The sequence below is a fragment of the Chrysemys picta genome, chromosome 24 (genome assembly GCF_011386835.1).
Source record: "Chrysemys picta bellii isolate R12L10 chromosome 24, ASM1138683v2, whole genome shotgun sequence".
NCBI lineage: Eukaryota > Metazoa > Chordata > Testudines > Emydidae > Chrysemys > Chrysemys picta.
The window spans coordinates 13,568,587-13,595,088 of NC_088814.1; the positions used below are offsets into that span (position 1 = coordinate 13,568,587).

Genomic DNA, 26,502 nt, shown 5'->3' on the forward strand with positions numbered 1-26,502 from the left:
TATCAATAGCTAGCTGCTAGCCAGTTTAACCTCCCAACATAGCTTGGCCATGCACATTAGCACAGGACACATCCATAATTCAGTGTAGAGCCCAACATCCCCTATCTCAACAGGATGAATTCTGGCTCCATTAGAGTAACAAGAGAGACTGGAAAAAGAAGAACAGGAGGACTTGTGGCACCTTAGAGACTAACAAATTTATTAGAGCATAAGCTTTCGTGGACTACAGCCCACTTCTTCGGATGCATATAGAATGGAACATATATTGAGGAGATATATATACACACATACGCAAAGAGTTAGTTGTACAGGATACTCCAGCTTGAGCATCTTGGCTATTAATACAGCTGGGCGCCCTCTCTGGGTGGAAGCTGCTGCTGCTCCTCTCAAGGCACAGTACCACAAGCTGAGCCCTGTTGTCTTCAGGAGACAGGGCCCTTCGGGCAAGATGCAGCAGCATGCAGTGGGAAGGCTCTGCAGGCCATTGCTTGGTCTCCTTTGGCATTACACAGCGTATACAGTCATGTCAAATGTTGTGGTGTATCCTGGCTAAGCCTTATGCCATACTGGGATGTAGAGTGGCCACAGTCCGCAGCATAGCTTGGCACTGCAGGCTCCAGCCTCCCCAGGAGTCTGAGGGAGACGCAGCCCCACACCCCGGCACTGACACCCCCCTGAGCCTGGCCATGCACCCAGGTGCCCCGGGGCCCAGCCTCAACCCCCACCACCGCACTGCCAGGGCCCCCACCCAGGCTACTGGGCACAGGCCCCCCCAGCGCGGCTGCAGGGCCAAGGCCGGCCCCGGACACGAGCCCCGCTGGGGCTGGCACCCTCCCCCTACACGCGCTGCTACCCGAGGTTCTAATTATAGCACAGCAGCGCCTGGAGCGTTCCTTAAATACAGCCCGTGCCTGGCCCCGCCCGCCGGCCCCGGGGATTGGCCAATCCGCTCACAACGCAGCCGCCATTGGTTGGAACCTCCTCCGCTGCTGCGGGCCCATTGGTTAAATCGCGGCGCGCTCACCGTGGTGACGAATTAAAAACGTGAAGCAGGAAGAGAGTCACGTGGAAGTAGCGGCGTTTCCCTTCCCGGCCGCGGTCCTGCCGGCTGTTTCTGCCCCGCCCCCGACTACTGGTGATGCTCTGATTGGCTGACCTTGCCCGTCACTCGCTTTCTATTGGTCGAAGGGAGGAAGTAGGCGGGGATTAGCAGCCCCTTGCCCCGCCCCCCTCAGTCGCCATTTCGTTGCTGGAGCGGCCGGGAGCGGACGTGGTGTGCGGACGGAGCCGGGACTCGCGGGGTAAGCGGGGCGGAGCGGCGTGGGGCCGGGTCCCGTCGGTTGGGCACCGCGGTGTCCGTGCGGGCCGGGCCTGGGAGGGGCTCCTGACCCTCTAGCTGCCGGGGTGTCCCGTGAGCGGTCTGCGCGGGGAGCCGGGGCTCAGCCCGTGCGCTGGGGTCGCGGGGCGGCGGCCGCTCGGTACAGAGCCGATGGTCCCTCGCGGGGTCTGTTCGTTGCGCCTCGCGGACATCTGCCGTTAGCTCCCCGGGCAGATTCCCCGCCACGCCCCTGCCTGGGGATCGCCGCGCCGCCTGCCCGCCCAGGTCGGTTTCAGTTCTTCTCGCCACGACAGGCGGGTTCCCTGAATCCAGGTTTCTGTTCACAAAAAACGTCTCTGTCGAGTGACTGCAGGTGCAACGTCAAACTCGTGCAAGTTAGCGGCCCGGCTTACACTTGTGTGTGCAACCTTCATTTTGCTCGTGTGTGTGTGAGAGTGTGTGAGTGACTCCTGTGCCCGGCAAGAGACGGGGTCCATGTGTGAAGTAAATAACCGTGTAATGAGACTCTAGTATTATGCAGACATCATGGCTTACAATCAAGATTACACGGCTGACCGGAAATCTGGCAGTTCCTAACTTTTGAGTACTTGGCCTTGCAACCCAGCTAACTTCAGTTTTTGAATTTGGCCCAGTATATCTAACGTTACAGCTAAACATCATCTGTTTTTACCTTTTTAGAAAACATGGGAAACTCTGTAGCAAGCCTAATCTTCCCTGGATGTTCTCTGGTTTCTCTTCTAATGCCATCTCTCTTCGGGTTTGCATAGGTCTTGAGACTTCCCTGGATACCCAAGTTTCATAAATTTGATAAATTGTGACATTGGGAACAATAATCCTACATTAGCTTCCAGGGGCTGGACTTAATAGCCCAATCTTTCCCATCGCTAGCTACTTTAATTATAGGGCAGAGAGTTCAAAGAGTAGCCCATTGAGACTAGGGTGAGGTACAGATGTGACTGAAGTATTGCGAAAGTGGTCCTTGCAAAGCACTTGCTGTGGTAGAAGCTGGCTTTACATGTGAATCTCTGAATTACAGTATAGAAGCTGTATACACATTAGTCTGTTTTGACTTACTTTGTTACTGCTGGTAGTTATGGGTACAGCCTGAAGATGTTTGGCTGTGTGTATGTTTTCCCCTTGTGTGCTGTCCCAGCTCTGCGCAGACAGTTGGCACAGCAGACCTTGAGTGAACTGCCCAATGACCACAAGATCCGTTAAGGTACGAAGGCACCCAGCCAGGTTTATTGTTGATGAAGCACAGTAATAGCACCTGGCAGACTCTATGAGGATATGAAGACTTGTAACTTAACAAGGGGAACAAATATTCATGTCATTTTGGCTACACATACACTTACCTGGGAGAGCTATGGTTGCTGTATGTGGAGCTGTGGTTGTCCTGCCTGTCCCCCTGTATGGAGTGGTAGAGATGCAGCCCTGTATTCCATGTAGAATGTTGGGGGAAGAAGGGGATGTCGTGAGGTGCTAACATGGAGTTCTCCATGGACTGCAAAGGGAGGTGAGCTCAGGATTGTTGAACCTGTAGGTCCACAAGAGTCTGCAACATCTGTGCTTGCTGCCAGAGAAGACCTGTTATGTCCTGGTGCATCTCCCTCTCCTTTTCCTGGGCCTTTCTCCTGTCTGTTCTTTCCTTCTCCATACAGTGTACAATATTCACCCTCCAGGCTCTCTGCTCATGGTCCGATGTAGCACAGGCTTGTGGTATTTCACTGAACATATCCTCCCAAGTCCTCTTCTTTCTTCTCCTTATCTGGCTCAAGCGTTCTGTGGATGTAGAGGGAGACCCCCTCAAGGTCACCACAGCAGTAGTGGCAGATAAGACACAGAAGTACCGTTGTCAGTATATTCGCAACGGAAGGCAAAAATTAAGGTCTAGAACTCCCTCCCATTGTTCCTCTGAAGTTTTTAACAAGACCTGTTTATTTGTATTTCGGAGTGCTTGTGCACCGTGCCAGCCATGGTGATTATGGCCCGCTCGGGGTGAGGGAAATGAGAGAATTGCTCAGGTGCATAAAATTGAGTGTAGGGCAATGCACTGAATCCGAGCACTGTGTTCCACAGGCGGTGGTGGTTTTAGCTGATATCTCACTCCTGAGGGTAACAAAGGAACAGAGCACAGCTGCTGCTGGTATCTTGAAGCCATCTGGGCCCTGTACACTGCTAACCTGTTTACTGCAATGGTGCTGCTGACGTTATCACCAATTGATGTGGGAAAGTGACCCACTGTAGAAGAAGAAATAAGGCTGCCATCCCTAGAAACCTTCAGCAGAGGATTGCACAGTACCTCCATGAAAGTTTCATTGAGGTGTCTCAGGAGGATTCAAGGGATATAGAGCCCTGTGTACATAAACTGTTCTTCATGACTTCCTCTCCCCACCCAGCCCTCCAACTCTCTAGAGGAATGAAAAGCAGATAACAAGTCTCTGTCTCTTTGTACCACTACCTTTTCCAGTCTGACTAAATTAGTGAAAAGGTCATAGCTCTGTCCTGCTAAGTTTGGGGCACCATCAATACATCATTGTAATGGGAAATGCACTCACACACGTACCTGAGGTTCCGTCCCCTGCATTGGGCTCACCCATGCTCAAATGACTGGACTGAGGTAGAGTTGCAAACCGGTCCTGCCTTATGGCGTATCTGTGTCTCAGGCTCCTTGGAGGTATCTACGGCGGTGTGCAGGGTGGTGATAAGTCCACCAAGTATGGCAGGCAGCTCTTAGTAAAAGTGGCAGTTCTGCATCTTGGCGCCGGATTGACTGTTGGCCTCCGTGGTCTGCCTGCCGCAGCTCCTTCGCTTTTACGCAGCATTGCCGCTGCTCCCTGTCGTACTCCTTCTCCTGCAATCCTCTCATAGATGTCCACATTTCGACAGCTGATCCATAGCTCCGCCTGCACAGCTTCTTCTCCCAATGGTCCCAGAAGATCCAATATCTTCTGTCTACTCCAGGCTTGAGTGTGTAGGTGGCATGGTCGGCCTGGCAGTTGCACACAACAGTGGAGAGCAGCTAGGTGTGCTTGCCAAGCTGGACAATCAGGACAAGGGATTTCAAAAATTTGTAGGGTTTCAAAGGGTTGGGGGGAGGGCTTCTGGTCTCCTTGATCCCAAGCAGTGCAGTTCACAACTATGACCAGAGCGGTCAATAGCAGGCATTGTGGGACACCTGCTGGAGGACTGTTAAGGTTGACATAGGTAATGCAGTGTCTATGCTTGCACTGTGGTAACTTAGTACATCGACCATGGCTCAATGCCGTTTTGGGGGAGGTATTGTGTCGCCATGGGGCGCTTACATCAGTGGGAGACACGTTTCAGTGTAGACACATGCACAACTAGCTTTATGCAATGTGGCTTATGTCAACCTAACTCTTTAGTGCAGACCAGGCCTTAGCTGGTAAATTTGGTTTGTTCCTTGGTGTTGGCCAAGAAGGCAGCTGTCTAGAAGTCTTTGAGAGACTTCTTGAAATCTCTGGGAAGGGAGTGATAAGACAGACTCCTTCATGGAGGCTCTCTCCAACTGCCTGGCTATGTAATGACTGTCAGCCATGGGGTGCTGCTCTTGCTATATTTAGTTTCAATAACTTTTAAATGGGCACTGAAATGTTAGACACCAAGAGCATACTGAGACGCATCCCAGCCTCCTCCCCCTTCAGGAGCAGCCTCAGCTCTACGGTTTCTCCCTCTGATGCCCATGCTCCTCTAGTCCCTGATTTGGGGAGCTGTGCACTGAGGTACAGCAACGCTAGCTCCAGCACCAACGTTCAGTGCCAGGTAAGGCTGCAGCAGGACTTCCCAGCCCCCAAAACTGTAAAAGCTTGAAAATAAGAAGTTGGGGGGGGGGGGGGGGGGAAGCCTACCAATGAGCTCAGCAGTGCGAAGACAAAATAGCTTCCCCAGTGTGAGGAATACGTGACAGTCAGATGTGCTAATCTGATTGAATAGCATGAGGTCACAAGTAAGGTTACGCAGTAGAGCGCAAGTTTGATGAAGTTGGCGTGCATGATTCAGTACCTTTGACGCCACACTGTCTCCCCCCATGGCACCCCTGCACAGCCCTTTGCCTGTTTTTTTTTTTTTTTTTTTTTTCCCCCTCTCAGCCTGGAATTCTGCATTTCACCCCCCTCAGACCGAGTCTCCCCATTCATATGCCCTGAGCAGGTCCAACTGGATTTTGGCCCTGGCTGTACACTTCTTTTGTGAGCCTGTAATCAGTATGAAAATGCAGTGACAGAACAGCCTCTTCAAAACTATGGTTTTTATCCATAGTAACAGAATTGAGAAGAGGGTGAAACAACAAGGCCTATAAGTCTATTCTCGTACCTAGAGCTTGCAAGTTTAGGTAGGTCCCATTGGCTCAGGCACCCCCCCAGCATGCAGGCTGTCTCACCCAGCCTCAGGCAGGGTCTCCTTTTGAGTTTACAGGCTGTCTTATCCATTTCAGGGCTCCTTTGTATGTCCTGGGACCCCTGCGTCTCACCAGGAATTTGCTGTATTGTCCTGTTAACTTCCTATTTCTATGCTATTGAGGTTTTGGGGGTGGGGGTATGTCCTGCTTCAGCCTTAACTGTCACAGAAATGGTTGATTTGTTTTTATTAACACTGTGCTGCTGGAATGTGTTGGCAAGGACCACACTGCTTAGAGCAGGAGCCAAAATCTCCCTAGCTTCTGAGACTGGCTTTGTTAATGACTCACTGCGTGGCTTTAGGTAAACTGCTTAGTCTCTCTCTGCCTCACTTCCCAGAGCTGTAAAATGGGGGTATGGATTTATTTGCCTTTAGTGGGGGCTGGCCTCTAGAGACCTGCCTGAGAGTAGGGGAGAATAAATGCCATGCATTGTAGGGATCGCATGTTTCTTCTTCGAGGGCTTGCTCATGTCGATTCCAAGTAGGTGTGTGCGCCGTGTGCACAGTCACCAGAAGGTTTTTCCCCTCACAATACCTGTCAGGTTGGTCCAGACACCCCCTGGAGTTGTGCCTTCATGGCGCCATATGTAGGGCCCTGCTGACCCGCCACCTCTTCAGTTCCTTCTTACCACCCGTGACAGTTATTGGAGCTGCATGTCTCTTCTGTTTTGGCAAGCCTTCCCCTAGGTTTCTATTGGTGAAAGCTGTAAATAGTTTAGAGTTAAGCTAGTTAGTTAAGTTTCTGTTTGGGGGGGTATCCCCCCCATTAAGTTTTCCCCTCCCCAGGGATTGGGGTATGCCTCAGTTCCAAGGATTCAAGCCGTGCAGGCCCTGCCACAAACCTATGCCAAAGGGTGATCCTCACAAATCCTGTTTGAAATGCCCTAGTGAATCCTATCAGACAGATCGTTGTAGGATTTGCAAGGGATTCTGTCCTAGGAACAAAAAGGGGAGGGACTTAAACAATTCTTCATGGAGGCAGCCCTCTGGCCCCAGGCCAATTGGATCTGGCACCCAGCACCTCAGTGTGGAGTGCACCAGTCTCAATTAGAGAGGCTACGGTGCTGAGGAAGGACTCTGTGCCTAGAGACCCCCAGCACCGTCATTCCCTGGTAACTAAGTCCACATCTTCTGTGGCAGCCTGGCACCGCTCCCATTCACTGGTGCCTCACAAGAGGCACAAGAAAACTGATAGAGGGCGCTCGCCCATGGTGAGAGCAACTGGGAGAGAGAGCGCTACCAGTGTGTGTCCCAAGCCGGGGCACCCAGCACCTACCACACTGGAGGCAACACCATCGACTACGGGCCAGTGCCAGCGGACTTCCACATAAGGGAATGCCAGGTAGAGGAATTGACTCTCCCTTCCACCCCCTAGACATGTTTGAGGCGGCCAGGGACCTGGCAGCCATGATGCCACCACAATCCCCCGCAAGGCAAGAGAGAGTGCTGGACACAGACCTCTGGCACCACAATGTAGTGCAGCACCTTGCAGAGGCAAGCTGGACATGATGCGGCACCGGTCACCTTCCCCGCGGCACTGCTCTCCAGCGCCATCTGTATCCGCACCGCCATGGTTTCTGCACTCAGAGTTGCAGTCATCAGAGGCGGAGTCGTAATCCCCAAGTGTAGCCAGCACTGGTCAGAGTGGCACCGCTACAGGCAGGAGACAGCGTGAGCTCCCCCCATGGTGCCTTAGCCAGCGCAGTGGCAGATGCCCACACTATGGCCCTTTTGGACCCCGTGGGCATACCACCAGGGCCAGGGGTCCTATTCCAGAAGCTCCCAGTCTGTCACATAAGGAGGACAGGCTCCTCTACTATCCGGGGACCATTTACCACCGTCCGGCGCCAAGGTGGATGCCAAGATCGATGCTGAGGCCACTATAGAGCTCGGCACCAAGCATGAGGACACCGCGTAGGGTGAAACTCACAAGCCAGAGGGTCAAGATGGCCCAGTTTCTCCAAGGGCATCCTCATTTTCCTCTCCTGATGAGGCACTGATGTCAACCACTCTGCCCCCCATGGACAAGGCTCACCAGGAGCTGTTGCGAAGGGTGGCCCAGAACCTTGGCCTCCAAGCGGAGGGGATAGAAAGAAAGTACTTAGTACCCTCAAAGGGGTATGAGTACCTCTTCACCCATCCACAACCAGGGTCAGTGGTGGTAGCAGCTGCGAATGAGAGGAAAAGGCAGGGTCAAGCAGAGCCCAACACCCAAATCCAAGGACTCAAAGAAGCTGGAGCTCTTCTGCAGAAAGGTGCACTCCTCTGGGAGGCTCCAGTTCAGTACTGCAAACCAGCAAGGGGTCTTGATCTGTTACAACTTCAACTCATGAGATACCATGATGAAGGTCAAGGAGTTGCTCCCCGCTGACTCTAGATAGAGTTTGCAGCGGTTGTGGAGGAGGGCAAGGTGCTGGCGAGGACCTTGTTGCAGTCCGCCCTGGTTGCGGCAGACTGGGCCACACAAACCATGTCATCTGCTATTGCCATGAGGAGTTGTTCGTGGCTGCATGTCTGCCTTCCCCCCAGAAGTCCAACAAACAATACAGGACTTTCCCTTTGAAGGCTTGGGGCTGTTTTCGAAGTAGACAGACTCCAAACTCCATAGTCTGAAAAATTCAAGGGCAACATTGAAGTTATTCGCAAAAAGAACAGGAGTACTTGTGGCACCTTAGAGACTAACATTTATTAGAGCATAAGCTTTCGTGGACTACAGCCCACTTCTTCGGAGTGGGCTGTAGTCCACGAAAGCTTATGCTCTAATAAATTTGTTAGTCTCTAAGGTGCCACAAGTACTCCTGTTCTTTTTGCGGATACAGACTAACACGGCTGCTACTCTGAAACCTGTCAGATTGAAGTTACTGGGGCTGCATACACCAGTCCCACAGGGAAAGCACTTTAAGCCCCAGCCTCCCCTGCATTTTTTACCTGGCACAGCCTAGGCAAGACTACTCTAGGAAGCAGGGCAGGAACAATAGATGTAAGCCACCCCAGCCCCTCGTTCAACCAATGCCAGGGCTCGGCTAGGCAGTCCTCCAGCTCCAAGCCCGCCTTTTGAGGGTGTGCCCAGAAGCAGTGCACCAGACCAGATCCTGGATCCTTGCTTCCTGAACTGTCATAACCTCAAACTGCTGGGTGCTGCACATGGTAGAATTGGGATATTCTCGCCAATTCGGTTTCAACCTTCCCTCCCTCCCTCCCTTCCCCATCCCTCCTCAGGGACCACTCTCACGAGCAATTTCTTATACAGGAGATGCAAATGCTCCTAAGAGCAGAAGCAGTAGAGGAGGTTCCTCGGGAGCTAAGGGGAAAGGGATTCTACTCCCGAAAAGCCAAAGGAGGTCTCAGACCCGTTCTCGACCTGCAAAACCTCAACAGATTCACGTGAAACTTCAGTTTCTTCATGATGTCATTGGCCACCATGATTCCCTCCCTGGATCCAGGGGACTGGTATGCCGCCCTCGACTTGGACGCGTACTTCCACATATCGATTGTCCCGTCTCACAGGAGGTTCTTCCGCTTCGTGTTTAACTGCACTCATCGGTTTACAGTCCTCCCCTTCAGCCTGTCAGCGGCCCCTTGTGTGTTTACCAAGTGCTTGGCAGTCGTCGCTGCCTTCCTGTGAAGACGACAGGTGCAGGTGTTCCGGTATTTCGACAACTGGCTTGTCAAGGGTCGCTCCAGTGTGCAGGTAGAGGCGCATGTAAAACTGATATGGTCAACCTTTGACAGGGTGGGTCTATTGCTAAACGTACCGAAGTCAACCCTATCCACAACCCAGAGGATAGAATTTATAGGAGTAATCCTAGACTTCACTCACGCCAGGGCATTCCTGCCAGAGTCTCGCTTCCAACCCATTTGCTCCATCATAGAGGACCTCAGGCAGTTTCCCACCGTGATGGCACAGATATGGGATTTCTGGCTGGGATGATTTAGTTGGGAATTGGTCCTGCTTTGAGCAGGGGGTTGGATTAGATGACCTCTTGAGGTCCCTTCCAACCCTGATATTCTATGATTCTATGCATGTACATGGTTCAGCACGCAAGGCTGCGGCTCAGACCTCTCCAGGCTTGGCTGGCATCAGTATACTGGCCGAACAGACACAGCCTGGACAAGTTTGGTTTCACTTCCTCCTCTGGTATTTGTCTCTCTTCTGTGGTGGCTCAACCCTCAAGCAGTATATGGAGGAGTGTCCTTCTCCAGGCCTCAGCCCTCAATGTCTCAAGTCACGGACACATCAGTGTTGGGGTGGGGATCACATCTAAGGGCCCTCAGGACTCAAGGTCTCTGGTCCCAAGTAGAGCTCTCACGTCACATCAATGTCAGGGAGCTGAGAGTGGTTCACCTAGCCTGCTAAATTTCCAATCCCATCTGGAGGGCAGATGTGTATCTGTTGTATTGTCTGTCACAACTGTGATGTTTTATATAAACAGACAGGGTGGAGCATGCTCCTCTCCTGTCAGGAAGCCCTCAAGCTGTGGGACTTCTGCATAGCCCCCTAAATACACCTAGAGGCATCTTACCTTCCGGGATCCCAGAACGAGCTGGCGGACCATCTCAGCAGATCCTCCTCAGCCACAAGTGGTCCATTCGTGTGGCTAAACCCCATGGAGTGGGCGTGCTCGGAACCCATTCGAAAGGTCTTCCTCGGCAGCAGAAAACCATCCACTAGAGCTGCATACTTGGCCAACTGGAAGAGATTTTCAATTTGGGCAATGCAAAGGGTACATCTCCGATGCAAGCATCAATGCCCTTCATCTGTTGCACTTAAAGAAGCTAGGTCTGGCAGTGTTGTCCTTAAAGGTTCACCTGGCAGCAATCTCTGCATTCCATCCAGGGGTTGACGGTCGATAAGATCTAGTCCAATAATGGGCTGCTTTCTCAAGGGACTAGACATGTTATACCCTCAAGTTCACTATCCAATACCGGCATGGGACCTTAACCTGGTGATTTCCAGGCTAATAAGGCCCCTTTTGAGCCTGTAGCAACATGCTCGCTCCTCTCTACCTCTCATGGAATGTGGCATTCCTAGTCACAATAACTTCAGCCAGGAGGGTGTCTGAGCTCAAGGCCTTGACACCTGAACCTCCATATACAGTTTTCTATAAGGACAAGGCCCAGTTGTGGCCTCATCCAGCCTTTCTGCCTAAAGTCATATCACAGTTTCATATAAGCCAGGACGTTTTCCTCTCAGTGTTCTACCCTAAGCCACATGCCAGCAGCTGGGAGCAAAGGCCCCGTTCCCTAGATGTCAGCTGGGCATTGGCTTTCTATATCAAAAGGACAAAACCATTTTGTAAATCAAACCAACTCTTTATTGCAGGATGAAGGGCCTCCGGGTTTGATCGCAGAGAATTTCATCGTGGATCACGTTCTGCATTTGAACTTTCTATGTGCCAGCCCATGTGCTGTCAGTGCAGTACATGAGGGTGCAAGCTGCCTCGGCTGCATTCCTGGCACATGTCCCTATACAGGAGTTTTACAGGGCTGTGACATTGTTGTCGATCCATATGTTCACCTCACATTATGCCATCACTCAACAGGCCTGGGATAATATAGCATTTGGCAGAGCAGTGCTTCAATCAGCAATTCACTGCGCTCCGATCTCCCCTCCTATGGTCTGCTTGTGAGTCACCTACTTGGAATCAACATGAGCAAGTACTCGAAGAAGAGATGATTACCTACCTTTGGTAACTGTTGTTCTTCAAGATGTGTTGCTCATGTCTGTTCCAAGACCCACCCGCCAACCTCTGTGTCGGAGCAATGCTGGCAAGAAGGAACTGAGGAGGCGGCAAGTCGCCAGGGCCTTATATGCAGCGCCATGAAGGTGCAACTCCAGGGGGTAGCTGGACCGATCTGACAGATACCACTAGGGGAAAAACCGTCTGGCCACTGTACACGCGGCCCACACACACCTACTTGGAATGGACATGAGCAACGCATCTCGAAGAACAAGTTACAAAAGACCAGTAACTGCCTTACGTTGTGCATAGATCACACTGGGATTTTGGTGGTACAGAACATAGAACTCCAGTGTCTGAGGTCTTACTAATTTGGGACAGTAACTCCATGCTCCTTTTAAAGAATGGGTTCCACCAAAAAGTGTCTTTGTGGAAAATCAAGAACTTTAATGGTTTTTGGCTCATCCTGACTTTTAAGTATTAAATAGTCTCTAAACTAAGGGATCGTCTCTGCTACTCTTCCTTGTTGAGTCAGCTGCTGGGGATAAATGAGTATTGGTCCTTGGCCTGATAGATATAGTCCTAGCTTCTGCTTGTGTGAAGAGGAATTTTTCCCCCATAAGGGCCCAGCATGAGCTGTGGAGTTTTACAGACCATGTCAAGCAGGAGGTCGGACTAGATCAGTGGTTCTCAAACTTTTGTACCGGTGACTCCTTTGATAGCAAGCCTCAGAGTGCAACCCCTCCCCCCCTTATAAATTAAAAACACTTTTATATATGTTTAACACAATTATAAATGCTGGAGGCAAAGCAGGGTTTGGGGTGGAGTCTGACAGCTCGTGACCCCCCCTCCCCCTCCCCACACAATCTCACAACCCCCAGTTTGAGAACCCCTGGACTAGATAATCATAATGGGCCTCTACTGGTCTTAGAAATCATGAATCTATCAAAGGACATTTTTCCACATCACATGTTAGGATGTAGAACTCATTGCCACGTGTCATTGAGGCCAACCAACCGGAGAACCAACCAGTATTTGGGTCCTAATATGGTTATGGCTTTGTAAGCAGAGGGGCGGTCCAAAACCATCATGGAGAACAAACAGCCTGTTCTGTCAGGAGTTCATCTCCAGGTCAGCTAAGGAGTAGAATTTGTGCAAAGTTTGACAACCTCCTTTGTAAAGCCTGGCCATCCAAACTGGACACACATCAGTAATGGTCTTTCTATTGCTGTATGTACTGATAATAGCACCCCTACTGGCCTTGATACCCCCTGCCTTACTGTTCTTAGAGCACATTTGCTTCCAACCGCTGCATCATCCTGGGGGCTTATTCAGTTCATTATGCACCTTTGGTTGCCACTGTCTAACATGTACAAAATATATCTTGATAATGAAAGGTTTTAAATCCCTGGGGAAACACTTTGTCAAGAGCTGCTGCTAATAGAAAGTGCTAGCATGCAATGATTAGACATTGCAAAGTCAAGGTGCCATGTCGTCCTCTAACAATGTCTTGATTTTATATTTTCATCCTTCATATGGCTTCCCCTTTTGATAGCATTCTAACTTGCATGAATAGCTTCTTGTTTTCATGCCCTCTTGGTCTGCATTCTGATTCATCATAACTGGATTGCTGTCTTCCCCTTACATGAGATCTAGATCTCAGACTTACAATCCCACCTACAGCATCTGCTTGTGCTACTTTTCAGTTTCTCTTAGACTGTAGCCAGTCACACTCGTCAGATGGATGCTGATTTTAGTCTCCTTTGGAGTGTTTTGTTTTATAAAACAAAAGTCTGGTGCCCTCCATGCACCAAACCGGGAACAGCACTGGCAGTAACTGACCTGCATTGTGCTGCCTCCTATACCAAGAGGGGATGATCATTAGGAGCTACAGTGATTGCCTCCCTGATCGTTTGTTGATTGGATTTTAGGCTGAGCCTACCCAGAGTTCCAGTTGTGGGGGCTGCTTGTGACATGGGTGCTTGACCTATTAGGAATCGGGCTGAGATGATCAGTGTTTCAGTTGGGTGATAACTTCAGTTTGTATCTGGCTAAACTACGTAATGGGGAGAGGCTCTAGTCCCACTGCCAATTGCCTGACAGTTTCCCCTGGCAGTTCTTCCTTTTATGGGTCATGGTTTTTGTCAGGGTTTTAATTTGTACCTGGTGGATTTTGTACTTTCTCCCACAGGCTCAGGTGGCACGCGCACTCCAAAATGTAACATGAGGTTTGGGTTAGTTTGAGCTAACAGCCAATTTGGAAGCTAGTGGAGGATCTACCTCTTTTCCCATTTCTTGCTTTCTCCCTTCAGAATCAATAGCATGCCGGACAGTAGATTTGCTATTTTCCAAGCCTTACACCTCTACATGCTTGATTTCTCTGAATACTGCAGGACCCTCCTCCTGTGGCAGACTAAACCACCAGATTCTGGCTTTGTAGAAACCCTGAGTCACCTGCCTTGGTTTCATTCACCATTGTCCTTTCTCAGTCCCCAAAGAGTGATCTTGCATTGACTCCAGAGTTCAGAAATACTAGTCGTGAGCTACCCATGAAGGCCTGGAAATCACAGCTTTCAGGGAATGAGCATTAATGTTCTAGCCTATCATACCAAGCTGCTATGCATACAGTTGCCAAGGGGGTTAGTTTTAATAAAAATCTGTTTGATTAGCACTCAGAAATGTCAGTTACTACTCGGACTGCCTGGGACAGCTAATGATCTTGTCTGAACGAATACATAGTGAGGGGGAAATGCATGATTCCTGGAACCTCCTCTCCACTGGAACTCCCAAAGTTGACTCTTGCAGTATTGCAATGAGTAGGAATGTAGTTTGAATTTTTTTACTCTGAAAACGTATATGCAAATAGGATTACAGCATACTTTGTTTGTGGTGCAACAGGGGAAAGGGAGATGTTTAATTCCAAGGCGCACCTACATTTTGCAACACAAGTCTCAGCTGATCGTTCAAGAGGAACCTTATATCTGCCCCCTTATTCTATTGTTATAAATTAAACACAGATGCATAATATGTGCTCTCACTTGGTTGAGCAGAAATTGTGTTGAAGTCAACCAGCAATTAAAATCCTGCATTTGCTCAGCTTTTTCCTTATGGTAGTTAGTTGAATACAGTGTCTGTAGGCTGCAGTTCACTGCTTTACTGGCAGGGTGCTGTGCACCTGTTTTAAATCTATAAGGCAATGAGCAGACTTGTGGGTATGGTTAGATGTTGGCTGCAGGTGTGTTCATTCAGGGTGCTGTCTCAGCTCTGTGCAGATAGCGGAGATAGCAGACCTCAGTTAAACTGCCTGATAAATCCACAGACCAGGCTTTAAGCGCAGGCACCTGGCCAGGTTTATTGTTGATGGAGCACGGTGATAGCACCTGGCAGACTCTCTACAAGGATACTAAGACCTGTCTGCCTGTGACCATGGACTCAGCTCAGTCAATGGCAGGACTTTCCACTGCCCCCCTCTGCTTACCAAAGACACTCCCTCTGAGATACATTTTATACCCCGATACAAACAAGTTGGTACTGCCCCTTTGCCATGGTTAGTTACTGACCCCTGACTCCGATAGTTATCACCCATCATCTTGTACATGTTGGTTCGATCAAAACATCTCTATTCTGTGCTGTCATCCTGTCCTTATCTTTTAGGAGGGGTCAGTGTGTTCCTTTTATCCTAGGGGAATGGTTTTTGTACCATCCTTGATATCAGGGTGTTCTGGTACCTCTTGATATCTGGCTATGTTTGCACAAGTACTCTGTCGAGCACTTCTTAAGAATGTGTATTTCTGCAATATCAGCCCTGTTTCTGCCAAATTCTGTGAGCAAGTCCTGCCTCATACAAGGGCTTATGTCTCAGGCTCTCTTTCTAATAGAGCGGGGGTGGAGGAGAGATGCAATCATTAATCCTGTCAATCTGTATTGGATGGTTAAGAATCATTCTGAGATTGCATGTAAGCAGGACACCTATATAGAGATTGTCTCTTGCACCATACTGAGGCATGGGGAGCTGCTAAATCAATCTCTTTTTCTTAACAGAGACCATAACCAACTACAATGGGGAATGTCTTTGAAAAACTGTTTAAAAACCTCTTTGGAAAGAAAGAAATGCGAATTCTCATGGTAGGTCTGGATGCAGCAGGAAAAACCACCATCCTTTACAAACTTAAGCTGGGGGAAATTGTGACCACCATCCCAACAATAGGTAGGTTTTATTAATATACTGACTCCATTAGAGATGTGTGCAGTAAGGGAACGTCATCAGAGATTCACAAGGACTTTCTGACACACCAGTTTGTGAGCACTGTTGTGCCTTATCCCAGGTCATGTAGTGTGGGTTGAGAGAGGCCAGAGGAACTTGGTCTTAGAGCAGAGAGTTAAGACGCTTCTCTAACTTCACTGTAATGAGCCCTGATTCTAAAAGAAGCAGAAAACCACATCCTAATGCCATTGTTAAATGTTTGTTTGGTTAATGGGATGCATGGACTGAAATTTACAAAGAGGTAATATGGTCTAATGGTTCAGACTGGGGATTAGGAAATGGGAGATATGGGTTCTGTTCCCAAGTCTGTCAGAGACTCTAATCTTGGGCTAGAGAAGTAAACGGTTAAACCGTTAACCAGTAAGCATTAGGCTTACTGTTAACCGGACCTTCACCCTTATCCCCTGCAGCAGGCCGTGCGGGGGCCACGGGGCGCGGCCAGAGCGACCCAGGCCATGGTGTGGGGCCCCAGCATCAGCAGGACCCTAGCCCCTGTCGCCCTGCACTGGCCTGCCGTGGGAGTGACATCAGTTAACCCATTAACCAGTTAAATTATACAATTTTAATAGTTTAACCAGTTAACTTTTTTAACCAATATTTACATCCCTACCTTGGGCCAGGGTGGATTGATTTAAAACAAGGCAATTTAAATCACCAAGTGGAAAGCATTGATTTTAATCACCTTTTCTAGTTGTACTTCCTTTATTTTTCAAAGAAAGGTGCATTCTCATTGGTTTATATAATCATTAAAACATGCTGATTTACAACTAAATAGAGCCTTTACACTAGATTTGGTAAATCTCTTTGCTACATAGGAGCATTTATTTAAGCAATATATAGCTTAATATTTTCAGCTTTTTATTAATTATACAATTTTCGTATGTTAGAAAATGGTGAATGATATACTGCTTATTAGATAATTCACTTTTCTCATGATTTTTGTCAAGCTGCATTAGGATGGCAACTGGAATTTTATTAAACACACAACAGCATGTACAATTTATTAAACAAAACAACATTAAATGTTTGGATACATAAATTTCTCATATCAAACCATGTTTCACATTTACAACTAAATGATTTATTAAAGGAACAGAAGAATTAACTGTAGTCAGTGAATTAAACTGATTACTTCAGGTCAGCCTGGGAAAAATTCCAAATATGTGTAAGTGAAAGCAACTGGTGCTTAACTTCCTACTCGCCTAAGTCTCTTGGAAATGAGACAACAGTCTCCTCAGTTATTTAAGCTGTTCTTCAGACTTTAAAACAACCAGATCTCATCCCTTCCCTCCTTATTTTCATTCGTAGTCTGGAAGAGACACAAAGCTTTCTCATTTTTTTCAACTCCCACTTGATTTCTCAACTTTGAATTAGTCCAAATTAAAAAAAAAAAAAAAATCTTCCTGTGCCTGCAGAAGAGGCAACTTGTATCAGAAGCTGTGTTAGCCCTTCAACAAACTCTGGTTCCAGGTGCTTAGCTAGTGACTTCCACCAGTTCATTAGTGTGACTTTTTTAAAACATCAGCCAATACCTACTGCTTGAATGGTGCCCTGATCTCTGTTCTGGTCAGTATGACTTAGAGGTGATTATTAGATGCCCGTGTCATAGCTGCAGGTTCTTCTGCAGCAGCTAGGCTCGACCCTGGTACTCTGGGTTGAGACTATTAGCAAGAAAATGAAGTGGGAGCAAATGCGTGAGCCACCTGCTTCTTTACTGCCTGCTGCTTAACTGTGTTGATGCCTCTGTCTTTCTTCACTGGCTCTTGAAGTTCTTTCCAAATTTCAACAGTATCAGCAGCAGAGTAGCAATTGTTCTATAGTTTGTTCCGGGCTATGGAAATAGGTTTCAAGATATTCAGCATACCTTCTGCATTTCTCTTTAGCCCAGTGTTGACTACTTTGGCTGCAATAGTTTCCTCTTTTGTTTCCATTTTCTTCACAAATTATCATCAGAGTAAACCAGTTCTTAATAAATAGCTGAAGTGGGCTCTAGCCCACGAAAGCTTATGCCCAAATAAATTTGTTAGTCTCTAAAGTGCCACAAGGACTCCTCGTTCTAGCACAAAACTGTCACTCTGAATTTCAACGACGTTTTCCTTTATTCCTGGAGGAGTTCTGAAGTTTAAAAGATGCATCAAATGAGCACTGCCCCCATTTTATTACAAGTTTCAGGTTCCCTTCATTCTCTTCATCTAGATTTCTTTTCCTCTTTGCTACATTTGCACCATGACAAAGCTATGCACTTGACACTGGAATTTTTGTTCACAGTTCATCATAGCTTTCACTGCTAAATCTGCTATCTAGGCACTTCCTGATGTATTCGTTGTTTATCTTGTAGAAACAACCCCATCTTCTGTTGCCACACAAACACGTATTACTGGACCGTTGTGTACATTGTTCCACCCATCAAGACTCAGATTAACGAATGTCCCATCAATGTGTTTTGCACACTTCCTTCTCAGACAGTGTATCCAGCAACCTTCCAGCTCTGCTGGGTGGAGTGTAGCCTGGTCATAATGATTGAACCATGTCAATGAAATGTTTGTTCTGAAACAATACAAAAGGGAAAAATTGTTCCATGAATGAACCAAACACATTTGTCATCTAATGGAGTCTGGCTGGAATTTGCTGGTCATGCTTATGAACTCATCCATGGTTTTTCTGGGTGATGGTTTTTTTGGTTTTTGTTGTTGTTTTTTTTGACACTCAGGAAATCTACTGTCTGATGTGTGTTTAGTTACAGCTCTGCTGGTGGGACCAGCAGATGATGACGCTGTAGATATTGCAAATGATAAGCATTCGATCCCCTTGTGTCTAATCTAGACCATCGAAACAAAATGTGTGTTTAAAAAAAAAAAAAAAAAAGGTCAATGAAAGATTCCTCCTCCTACAGCCGTTTGTATGACTGTTTAAATGATACAACTTATTCTAAATGCAGTTTGATAGGGAAAATAATAAATCATAAGGATTATTTAAATCAATCTAACCCCCTATCTCGAGCAACATACCAAACAGATTATGAATTTTAACATTAAATTTTTTTTTCAAGTCCTAATAAAACTGTACTTGTGACGAGGAAATCTGCCCCTAGGATGGTTGACTATGTTGAGCAATAAAAGTCCAGAAGTCCAGCAGTGACAGTGAAAATGTAACTGATAAATATTCCTTCAACAAACATTTTGAAATTCATAAGTAAGTAATCCACCAAAAACACACTTATGACAATCTAAATGATCACTTACTAGCACAGTAAGACAGGGTTGGCTGTCCATAAAAATGGTGCAGAGATAACTTTACTAACCAGTTGATCCAGATTTTTCAGACACATCCACTTCATCTTCAAAGTCATTCTGAGGAGCGTTTTCATTGTCATTTTGTTCTGACAACAAGGCCTTGGATTTTTTGTTGCACTATTTACATTTGGCCCATGTTCCTTTTTTGAAGGAAATATTGAAATATTCTCAAATTAGGGCCTCTTACGACCTGCAGCCATGGCATTTTTTTCTCCAGTTCCCTCCAGATTCCATTGCATTTCTGAGAAGACATGAGGCACTAACTCCAGACTGTGGACAAAATTCTAACTTGGGAGAATTCATTTTCCTACCTTCCTTGCAGTTTCAGTTGACTATGATATTCCGTTTAGATTAGAAAATATAGTGTTGCTGTGTGCTATCAAATAACTGTCACATTCCACCTCAGAGGTGTCCGTATTTAAATGGTGACCCTTGCCTAGCTCTTAGATGTTAAGGCTTAATACTTAAAGCTCTTTGAGCTCCGTGGATGAAAGGCAATATAGCAATGCAAAGTCTACTTCATCTTTATTGGCTTGGGCTATATTTAAATTCCAATTCTCTGACTCTCTCCCATGCAGGTTTCAATGTGGAGACTGTAGAATACAAAAACATAAGCTTCACAGTCTGGGATGTGGGGGGCCAGGACAAAATCAGACCCCTCTGGCGGCACTATTTCCAGAACACACAAGGTAAGTGCATATTTAAACCACATACATACTGTAAAGGTCACATCTAAATGCTGTCCGCCTTGTGCATGTTCAGGCCTCAGCCGTGGCTTCTCTAAGCCAACAAACATCAATCTTGTGTTTTGGTCTTTCACTTCCCCCTCTGTGCCACTCCTTAACTCTTTACCTAATTGGGGAATGGCTGCTATGGTCTCCATAGTTAAGGTTACTGTTTAAACACTTTTGGAAACCACTCTTACCTGCCACACACACAGTTAGAGCAATGTGACTGACATGGCAGTTCAGAGCCTTTTGTGCAAGTCCCAGGTAATTTAGTGACGGGTTTCCTGAGATATAGCCCACACCTGCAAAATGGCCTATTTAAGAAATGCTTTTATTTGTGCAGAGATTGGGCGGGTGGAGGCCTGGGAAAGGATCCACATGCAGTTTATATTGCTGGATGCCCTCTGAATTTTAGCACCTCGTTCTGTAAACAAGCTCAAACTAAGGCTTAGTGTTGGAGTTGAGTTTTTTGGCTCTGCAGAGAAAGTTGCTGGACTACAGTGAGCCATGCATGTTTTACAGAGGCTGAGGGGGCATATTTAGTCTGCAGAAGAGAAGACTGAGGGGAGATTTGATAGCTGCTTTCAACTACCTGAAAGAGGGTTCCAAAGAAGATGGATCTAGACTGTTCTCCATGGTAGCAGATGACAGAACAAGGAGCAATGGTCTCAAGTTGCAGTGGGGGAGGTCTAGGTTGGATATTAGGAAACACTATTTCACTAGGAGGGTGGTGAAGCGCTGGAATGGGTTACCTAGGGAGGTGGTGGAATCTCCTTCCTTAGAGGTTTTTAAGGTCAGGCTTGACAAAGCCCTGGCTGGGATGATTTAGTTGGGGATTGGTCCTGCTTTGAGCAGGGGGTTGGACTAGATACCTCCTGAGGTCCCTTCCAACGCTGAGATTCTATGATTCTACAGTCCTGTGCACAGACACTCTACTCCTTAGCTGACCTGAAGATGTACTGCTGACAAAACAGGCAGTTCAGTGATGGTTTTACGCTGCCTCTCTGCTTACTAGGCCATAAAAACATTGGGAGACTCAAATCGCTGGTTGGCTGTCCAGACAAAACTTAACTGTGTCCCAGAACCATATGATGCTGCAGCTTTGCTTGTGGCAGCAATGGCCCGGGTTAAGAAGCATTACTTTAAAAGGCCTACAAAGAGGCAGCAGGGTTAACTTTTTCTTGCAGCCTGTAGTAGAAATTGTATCCCAGTTTCAATTTGACACTTTCAGACGGGGTCTTTGGTTAAATAAGAGTGGCTGGGATGACGTATTATCCATACTCCAACTTGACTTGTGTTTTATCAGGAGTTTGAGGAATTAGCCTTGCACAAGGTGAAAATTTATAATCTTTGGCTATGTAATTGAAAGGACATGTTAGCTAATTTTTTTCTTTATCTAAGAACTAGGTCAAAGTGTGATGGGGGACAGGTCCATCAGTGACTATTAGCCAAGATGGTCAGGGACACAATCCCATGCTCCAGATGTCCCTAAACCTCCAACTGCCAGAAGTTGGAACTGGTCAGCAGGGGTGGATCACCTGAAATTGCCCTGGCTGTTCATTCCCTCTGAAGCATCTGGCCAGTGTCAGAGGATACTGGGCTAGATGGACCATTGGTCTGACTCAGTATGGCCCTTCTTACGTGACCTAGTTATTACTGAACACTGATTCCATCTCTCCTCTGACTCCTGCGTAGGCTTAATCTTTGTAGTGGACAGCAATGATCGGGAGAGAGTGAATGAAGCAAGAGAAGAGCTCACCAGAATGTTGGCAGAAGATGAGCTCCGCGACGCCGTTTTACTAGTGTTTGTAAACAAACAGGTGAGGTGTTTCCTGATCCCTACCTTTTCTAGGTCTTCGTGGGGGTGGCCCTTGTGATTGCTAGCATTGGCAGTCTTTAAATCTTCTGCAAGATCTGCTCTAGTTCAAAAGGAGTTATTGTGGAGCAGTTCCAGGGCCTGTACTACACAGGAGGTCAGACTAGAATTGATCACAGTGGTTGCTTCTGGCTCTGGAATCTATAAATCTATGATCCTAACCAGGAAGAGGTTCCAAGCTAGACAATGAACTGGCTGTGGGGAATGTTCCAGTTCTTACTAAATAAAATAAAAATATTTTAGCTTCTGAAACTGGAACTACCCTATAAGTTCTTGCTAGTGCACAGTGCTGATGCAGTCTCTGCCTGGGAGAGATTAGGCGGGGTGGGGGAAGAACTCTGCATATGTAAGATTGATGTTCTGGGACTTCTTGTAATTCAGCCTTGTGAAATTTTGCTGATCTGGGGAGAGTAAATTTTAATTTAGTGGAGCAAATATTCTTAGCATCTTCATTATCCTTAAATGGGCAAATGGTATTTGTACCTGAGCTGGTAACATTTCAGTTGTTCTTGCAAGGCTGATCGGTTGTCACTCTGCCCCGCTCCTGCTGTCAATGTCTGGATTAGATTCTTCTAATGACCCTCAACTCTCCAGTTAAAATTTGCTTATAAACCATGCCAGCTTTGCAATACTTGCCTGACGTTCCCGCTGGTTCTTCCAGCCATTTTGTCTACCTGCTTAGGAATGTAGGAATCAGTGAATAGTTCATTAGCGTGGCAGGCACAGCAAATCCAAATGACAAGTCAGACCTGTTCATACTGAAATTCATAGACCGGCATATGCTCCTCTCCCCATCATAGCAGACTTCAGTTATTTGCTTCACTTTCATCTAAAGCTTTCAGATGTCTCTAAAAACACGTCAAGTAAATTGGGTAGCAGACAGGTGGGGTCCTGAATCAGTGTTCCCTCTAATTTTTTCCATCCATGTGCAGAATGAATTTTGTTAGGTGCACCAATATCGAGGTATGTGCAGATGTGCGCCACCAGTAGAAACAAAAATCCTAGATATAATATATACTTTTAAAAAGTTACCATAGGAATAATTACTCCAGCCAGGACAGGTTAGGCATTTTACAACTCACTACTCTAATTAAATTTAAGCATAAGAAAAATTATGAAATGCACAGACCAGTCAAAAAACTAAAATAACAGCACTGTGAAAGAATAAAATTAGAGAATATATGTGCATTGCAGGAAGTACCAAGAAGTACCAACAACAATACAAGTATGTGTTAGGAGGCGAGTGTGAAAGTGTGTGTTGGGGACAGAGATAGTGGGGGGGTTTGGAGACACAGATGGAGTGTGTGTGTGTGTATGTAGAGAGACAGATGATGGAGTGTGTGTGGAGAAAGATGGGGAGGGGGGGGTATAGGGGTGTGACTGTATGAGAGACGGTGGGTAGGTGTGACAGACTGGGTGTATGACAGAGATTGTGTGTCTGAGACAGTGACTGTGTGTGTGTGACGCGTGAATGCTGCCCCTTTAAGTAGATGGGCACTCACCAGTCTGACACCTGCTTGTACAGACACAGCAGCAGCTGCCAGCAGCTCCGTTCCACATTCTGCTCCTGAGTCGTGTCCCGTCCCCTCCCCCCCGCTCTGCGGAGATGGGGTACATGGGCAGGGGGGACACCCTGACTTAAACCTCCCCCACCCTGCGCAGGAGGCTCCCAGGAGCAGCTGGCCTGGAGCTCCAAGGCAGAGGGCAGGGGCAGTGTGGCAGTGGGGGAGGGGCACCTGAAGTACACGGCACTTGATTGACTGCTGAGCGGCTGCATGGATGCACAGCTTAGAGGGAACATTGGTCCTGATCAGCCTGTCTTGGCTTTATGGTGCGTGGACATAAGCATTTTTAGTTATAACATTGTATGTGATTAAACTTCCCTTTAGGACCTTCCCAATGCTATGAATGCTGCAGAGATCACAGACAAACTTGGCTTGCATTCCCTTCGTCAGAGGAGCTGGTACATCCAAGCAACATGTGCCACCAGCGGAGACGGGCTTTACGAGGGATTGGACTGGCTCTCCAACCAGCTCAAAAATCAGAAGTGATCAATTCCCTGAGCATCTCATGAGAACCAGCCAGCCTCTGCTATGTGTGCATGTGCGTGTGTGTGTGTCAGAGGGAGAGAGAGAGAGAGATCACACAGGTGTGTGCGTCTGGGAGTGGGAGCAGCTTTCTCACACAGTGCCTTAAACATGCTGTAAAATAAAACCAATAGTATTCTATTTTAAACACTACCTTCCATAGCTTTGAACATTGCATTTTTACACCAGCAAGCAGAACTTGGGGGATTCTATGGGACATGATTGGAAAAAGGAGCCTCGGCACTTGAAGGACATGAAAACCTGGTGTGTAAAACGAGTTGTTATTGCAGTTGTCTTGTGTGAGTTTTGTGTTTCCCATTATCAGTGCAGCCTGTTGTAGTGTACAGTTTGATCTCCTTCCTTCCTTCATTTTTCAGTAGAAACATAATTTTACTATCTGAATGTTGCCATGGGACTATATACCAGCATGTTACTCAGTATTTCAAACCCCTGACCCAGGCATCCTTGTGTAGCACGAGATGTCTCTTCCGGTTCAGTTGAACAGTAGCATAGACAGTGTGTTCTGTGGTGGGAACTGTGTATCTTACTCTGCTGTGTGTAACATACCTCATTGTAAAGTAATTTGGGGGGTTGTGTTGCTTCTTTGGATCAAGGTTTCCCTAGCTCCAGTCATAGATTAGCCCCTCTAGCTAATTCCTCGCTCGTGGGATGGCAAAAGCTCAGCTGGGGAGTGAGACTTCAGAGAGGGGATCAGACGTCTGCACAGGCCAAGTGATGTATTTCTCAAATGACCTTAGTTACTGGCATCATGTGAGCATCTCCATCGGCAGGCTGGAAACGAGGCTTCCGAGATCACTGCTCCCACTCCTGCTTTGTACAAAATGTCCTACGCTCACTGGGAAGGGCTAGCGATGTCTTGTACGGTTATCTAACCTAACAAGTAGGGTTCCTGCAACGGAGATGAACCTAATCAGTCTGTGAACGTCAGTAATTTGGTGTCAAGGGGGAGAAAGGAATCTAATGATAGAGGGGATTTGGGAGACTAGACTGGAGCAGCCTGGGCTAGTGCTGTGTAGGCAGTTTTTATGTCCGAAAAATCCATTCCAGTTTCAGCAAAACGTGATTTGGCAAACACTGCTCTGTATCGGATAGTCCTTTGACCCACCAAGTGACAACGGCCAGAAGTACTCTTACCACACTTGTGTTTGCATTTCCCCCCTGAAGTCTCCACTATCCCCTTATCCCTTTTGGTCACAATGTGGAAGAAAAGGCTGGTGCCTCTTCTGCCATTGACAGTAATGCTTTGCGCAGGCTCAGTGAACAGAATGTGCAGTTACTCTTGACTTAAAAAAAAAAAAAAAATTTTTTTTTTTTTTAAAAACCCTCTAGCTCTTGGAAGGGGAGAATGTCAGTCTTTTAACCATTTGAATCTACTTAGACTATTGAGAAAATGAAGCAGAAATGTCTTTTTAATAGAAAAGTTTCATATATTCATGTTCAAAAGCGTATGTCTATAAAAATACAATGTGGGGAGGGAAGCGAAGTGTGAATCGGATACAAGCCAAATGTGGATTTGGTTTTTGAACCATGTTGTAACTTCTCTGAGAAGTGCACTGTAATAAAGAGAATCTGTCTTGGAATGAGGAGTGGGCTTGTGATTGATGGTAGCCGTGTGCTTTTGCACACATGGATCCCTGTCAACCGTCTAAACTAAGAACACCAATCTAATTTCTGTAGTTCCTCCTTATCTACTGATCAAGGAATCCCCACCCTCTTGTCCTGTTCTCCCCGTGCCATGCTCAAGGGAGCTAGTAGGTACAAAGGTCTTGAATATGACACAGATTTGCTCTGAGAACTTTGGTAACTTGTCTGTTCCTGCTGCAGGATTGGAAGTGTGTGTGTACAGTAGAGCATCTGTGCTCTGCACTGCCCCAGCCCAAGGAGCTAGACATACAATAGAAAATTCATTTGGGAGGACTGGAGGAAGCTGCCTTTTTGTGAAAGATTGTTCCCTCGGTGCCCAGCAGAGGAGCTGGGATTCATCTTGGAGAGCTTCATTTTCAGTATTGTAGGACAAAGGGGAGAGAACTGCCTTGTGAGGCCAGGATACAGCGTATATGCTGTCATTTCCTTCATGGCTGCTTTCTGCTCCCTCTTGCCTCCTTTTTCCAATTCTTCAGCTATACACTACAGCTGGTTTTTGTAGAGATGGCTCACCTGCTGACCTAGCCCGACCTCAAGAAGGGCTCTGAAGAACAGTGCCTGCTTGCATGCTGTTCTGACCACTACTGGATCTTCTTTCACAGAGCTTAAGGCCAGAAGGGACCATTAGTACACCATTTAGTCTGACCTCCTGGGTCTGATGGGCCATTACATTTTACTTGTATGCCACTATATTGAGCACAAAAACTTCTGTTAAACTAAAGCTTTTCAGTCCTCAGGAGACTAAGCTGTGTCAAGAACTGAAGAGACAGAGTGGCCACCACTGCCCAAGGCCAGTGGCAGGAAATGGATTAGGTGAGAGATTCCCAGATGATCCCAGGAGGTGAACCACACTCCATGCTGCAAAGGAAGGAAAAACCCAGCTCCCTGCCACTGTGACCTGGGGGAAAATTCCTTCCCACCACCAAATGCAGTGATCAATTGGACCCTGAGTATGTGAGCAAAACACACCAGCCAGGCATCTAGAAAGGATTTTCTGCCACCTCTAGTGTCTTGTCTCTAGCTGTGGCTGATCTCTAATGTAGGGTTACCATCCGTCTGTATCTCCCCGGACGTGTCCGGCTTTTGCATCTCTAAATAGCCGTCCGGGAGGAATTGGTAATAAGGTTAAAATGTCCAGAGTTTTTTTTTCTCC

The 26,502-nt window shown here is 47.2% G+C and overlaps 2 protein-coding genes across 3 annotated transcripts in view; both read left to right on the forward strand.

The window, feature by feature from the left end:
• The window catches only part of LOC135977338 (rho GTPase-activating protein gacV-like), a 954,030-nt gene that overhangs the window by 681,848 nt on the left and 245,680 nt on the right, over positions 1–26,502 (forward strand). The gene's annotated exons all lie outside the window — the stretch shown is intronic.
• Positions 1,142–25,285, forward strand: LOC101951938 (ADP-ribosylation factor 2). Its single transcript, XM_005311727.4, has 5 exons — positions 1,142–1,301; positions 15,478–15,643; positions 19,572–19,682; positions 21,417–21,541; positions 23,487–25,285. Exons 2-5 carry the CDS (start codon positions 15,496–15,498, stop codon positions 23,646–23,648), a joined length of 546 nt encoding a protein of 181 aa, XP_005311784.1. The 5' UTR covers positions 1,142–1,301; positions 15,478–15,495; the 3' UTR covers positions 23,649–25,285.

What these genes read in the sequence shown, in the direction of transcription:
- LOC101951938 (XM_005311727.4), top strand. Translation starts at nt 15,496, where the DNA reads ATGGGGAATGTCTTTGAAAAACTGTTTAAAAACCTCTTTGGAAAGAAA. An exon ending in CTATTTCCAGAACACACAAG is followed by an intron (nt 19,683 to 21,416) that starts GTAAGTGCATAT and finishes ACTCCTGCGTAG; the next exon opens with GCTTAATCTTTGTAGTGGAC. An exon ending in TAGTGTTTGTAAACAAACAG is followed by an intron (nt 21,542 to 23,486) that starts GTGAGGTGTTTC and finishes ACTTCCCTTTAG; the next exon opens with GACCTTCCCAATGCTATGAA.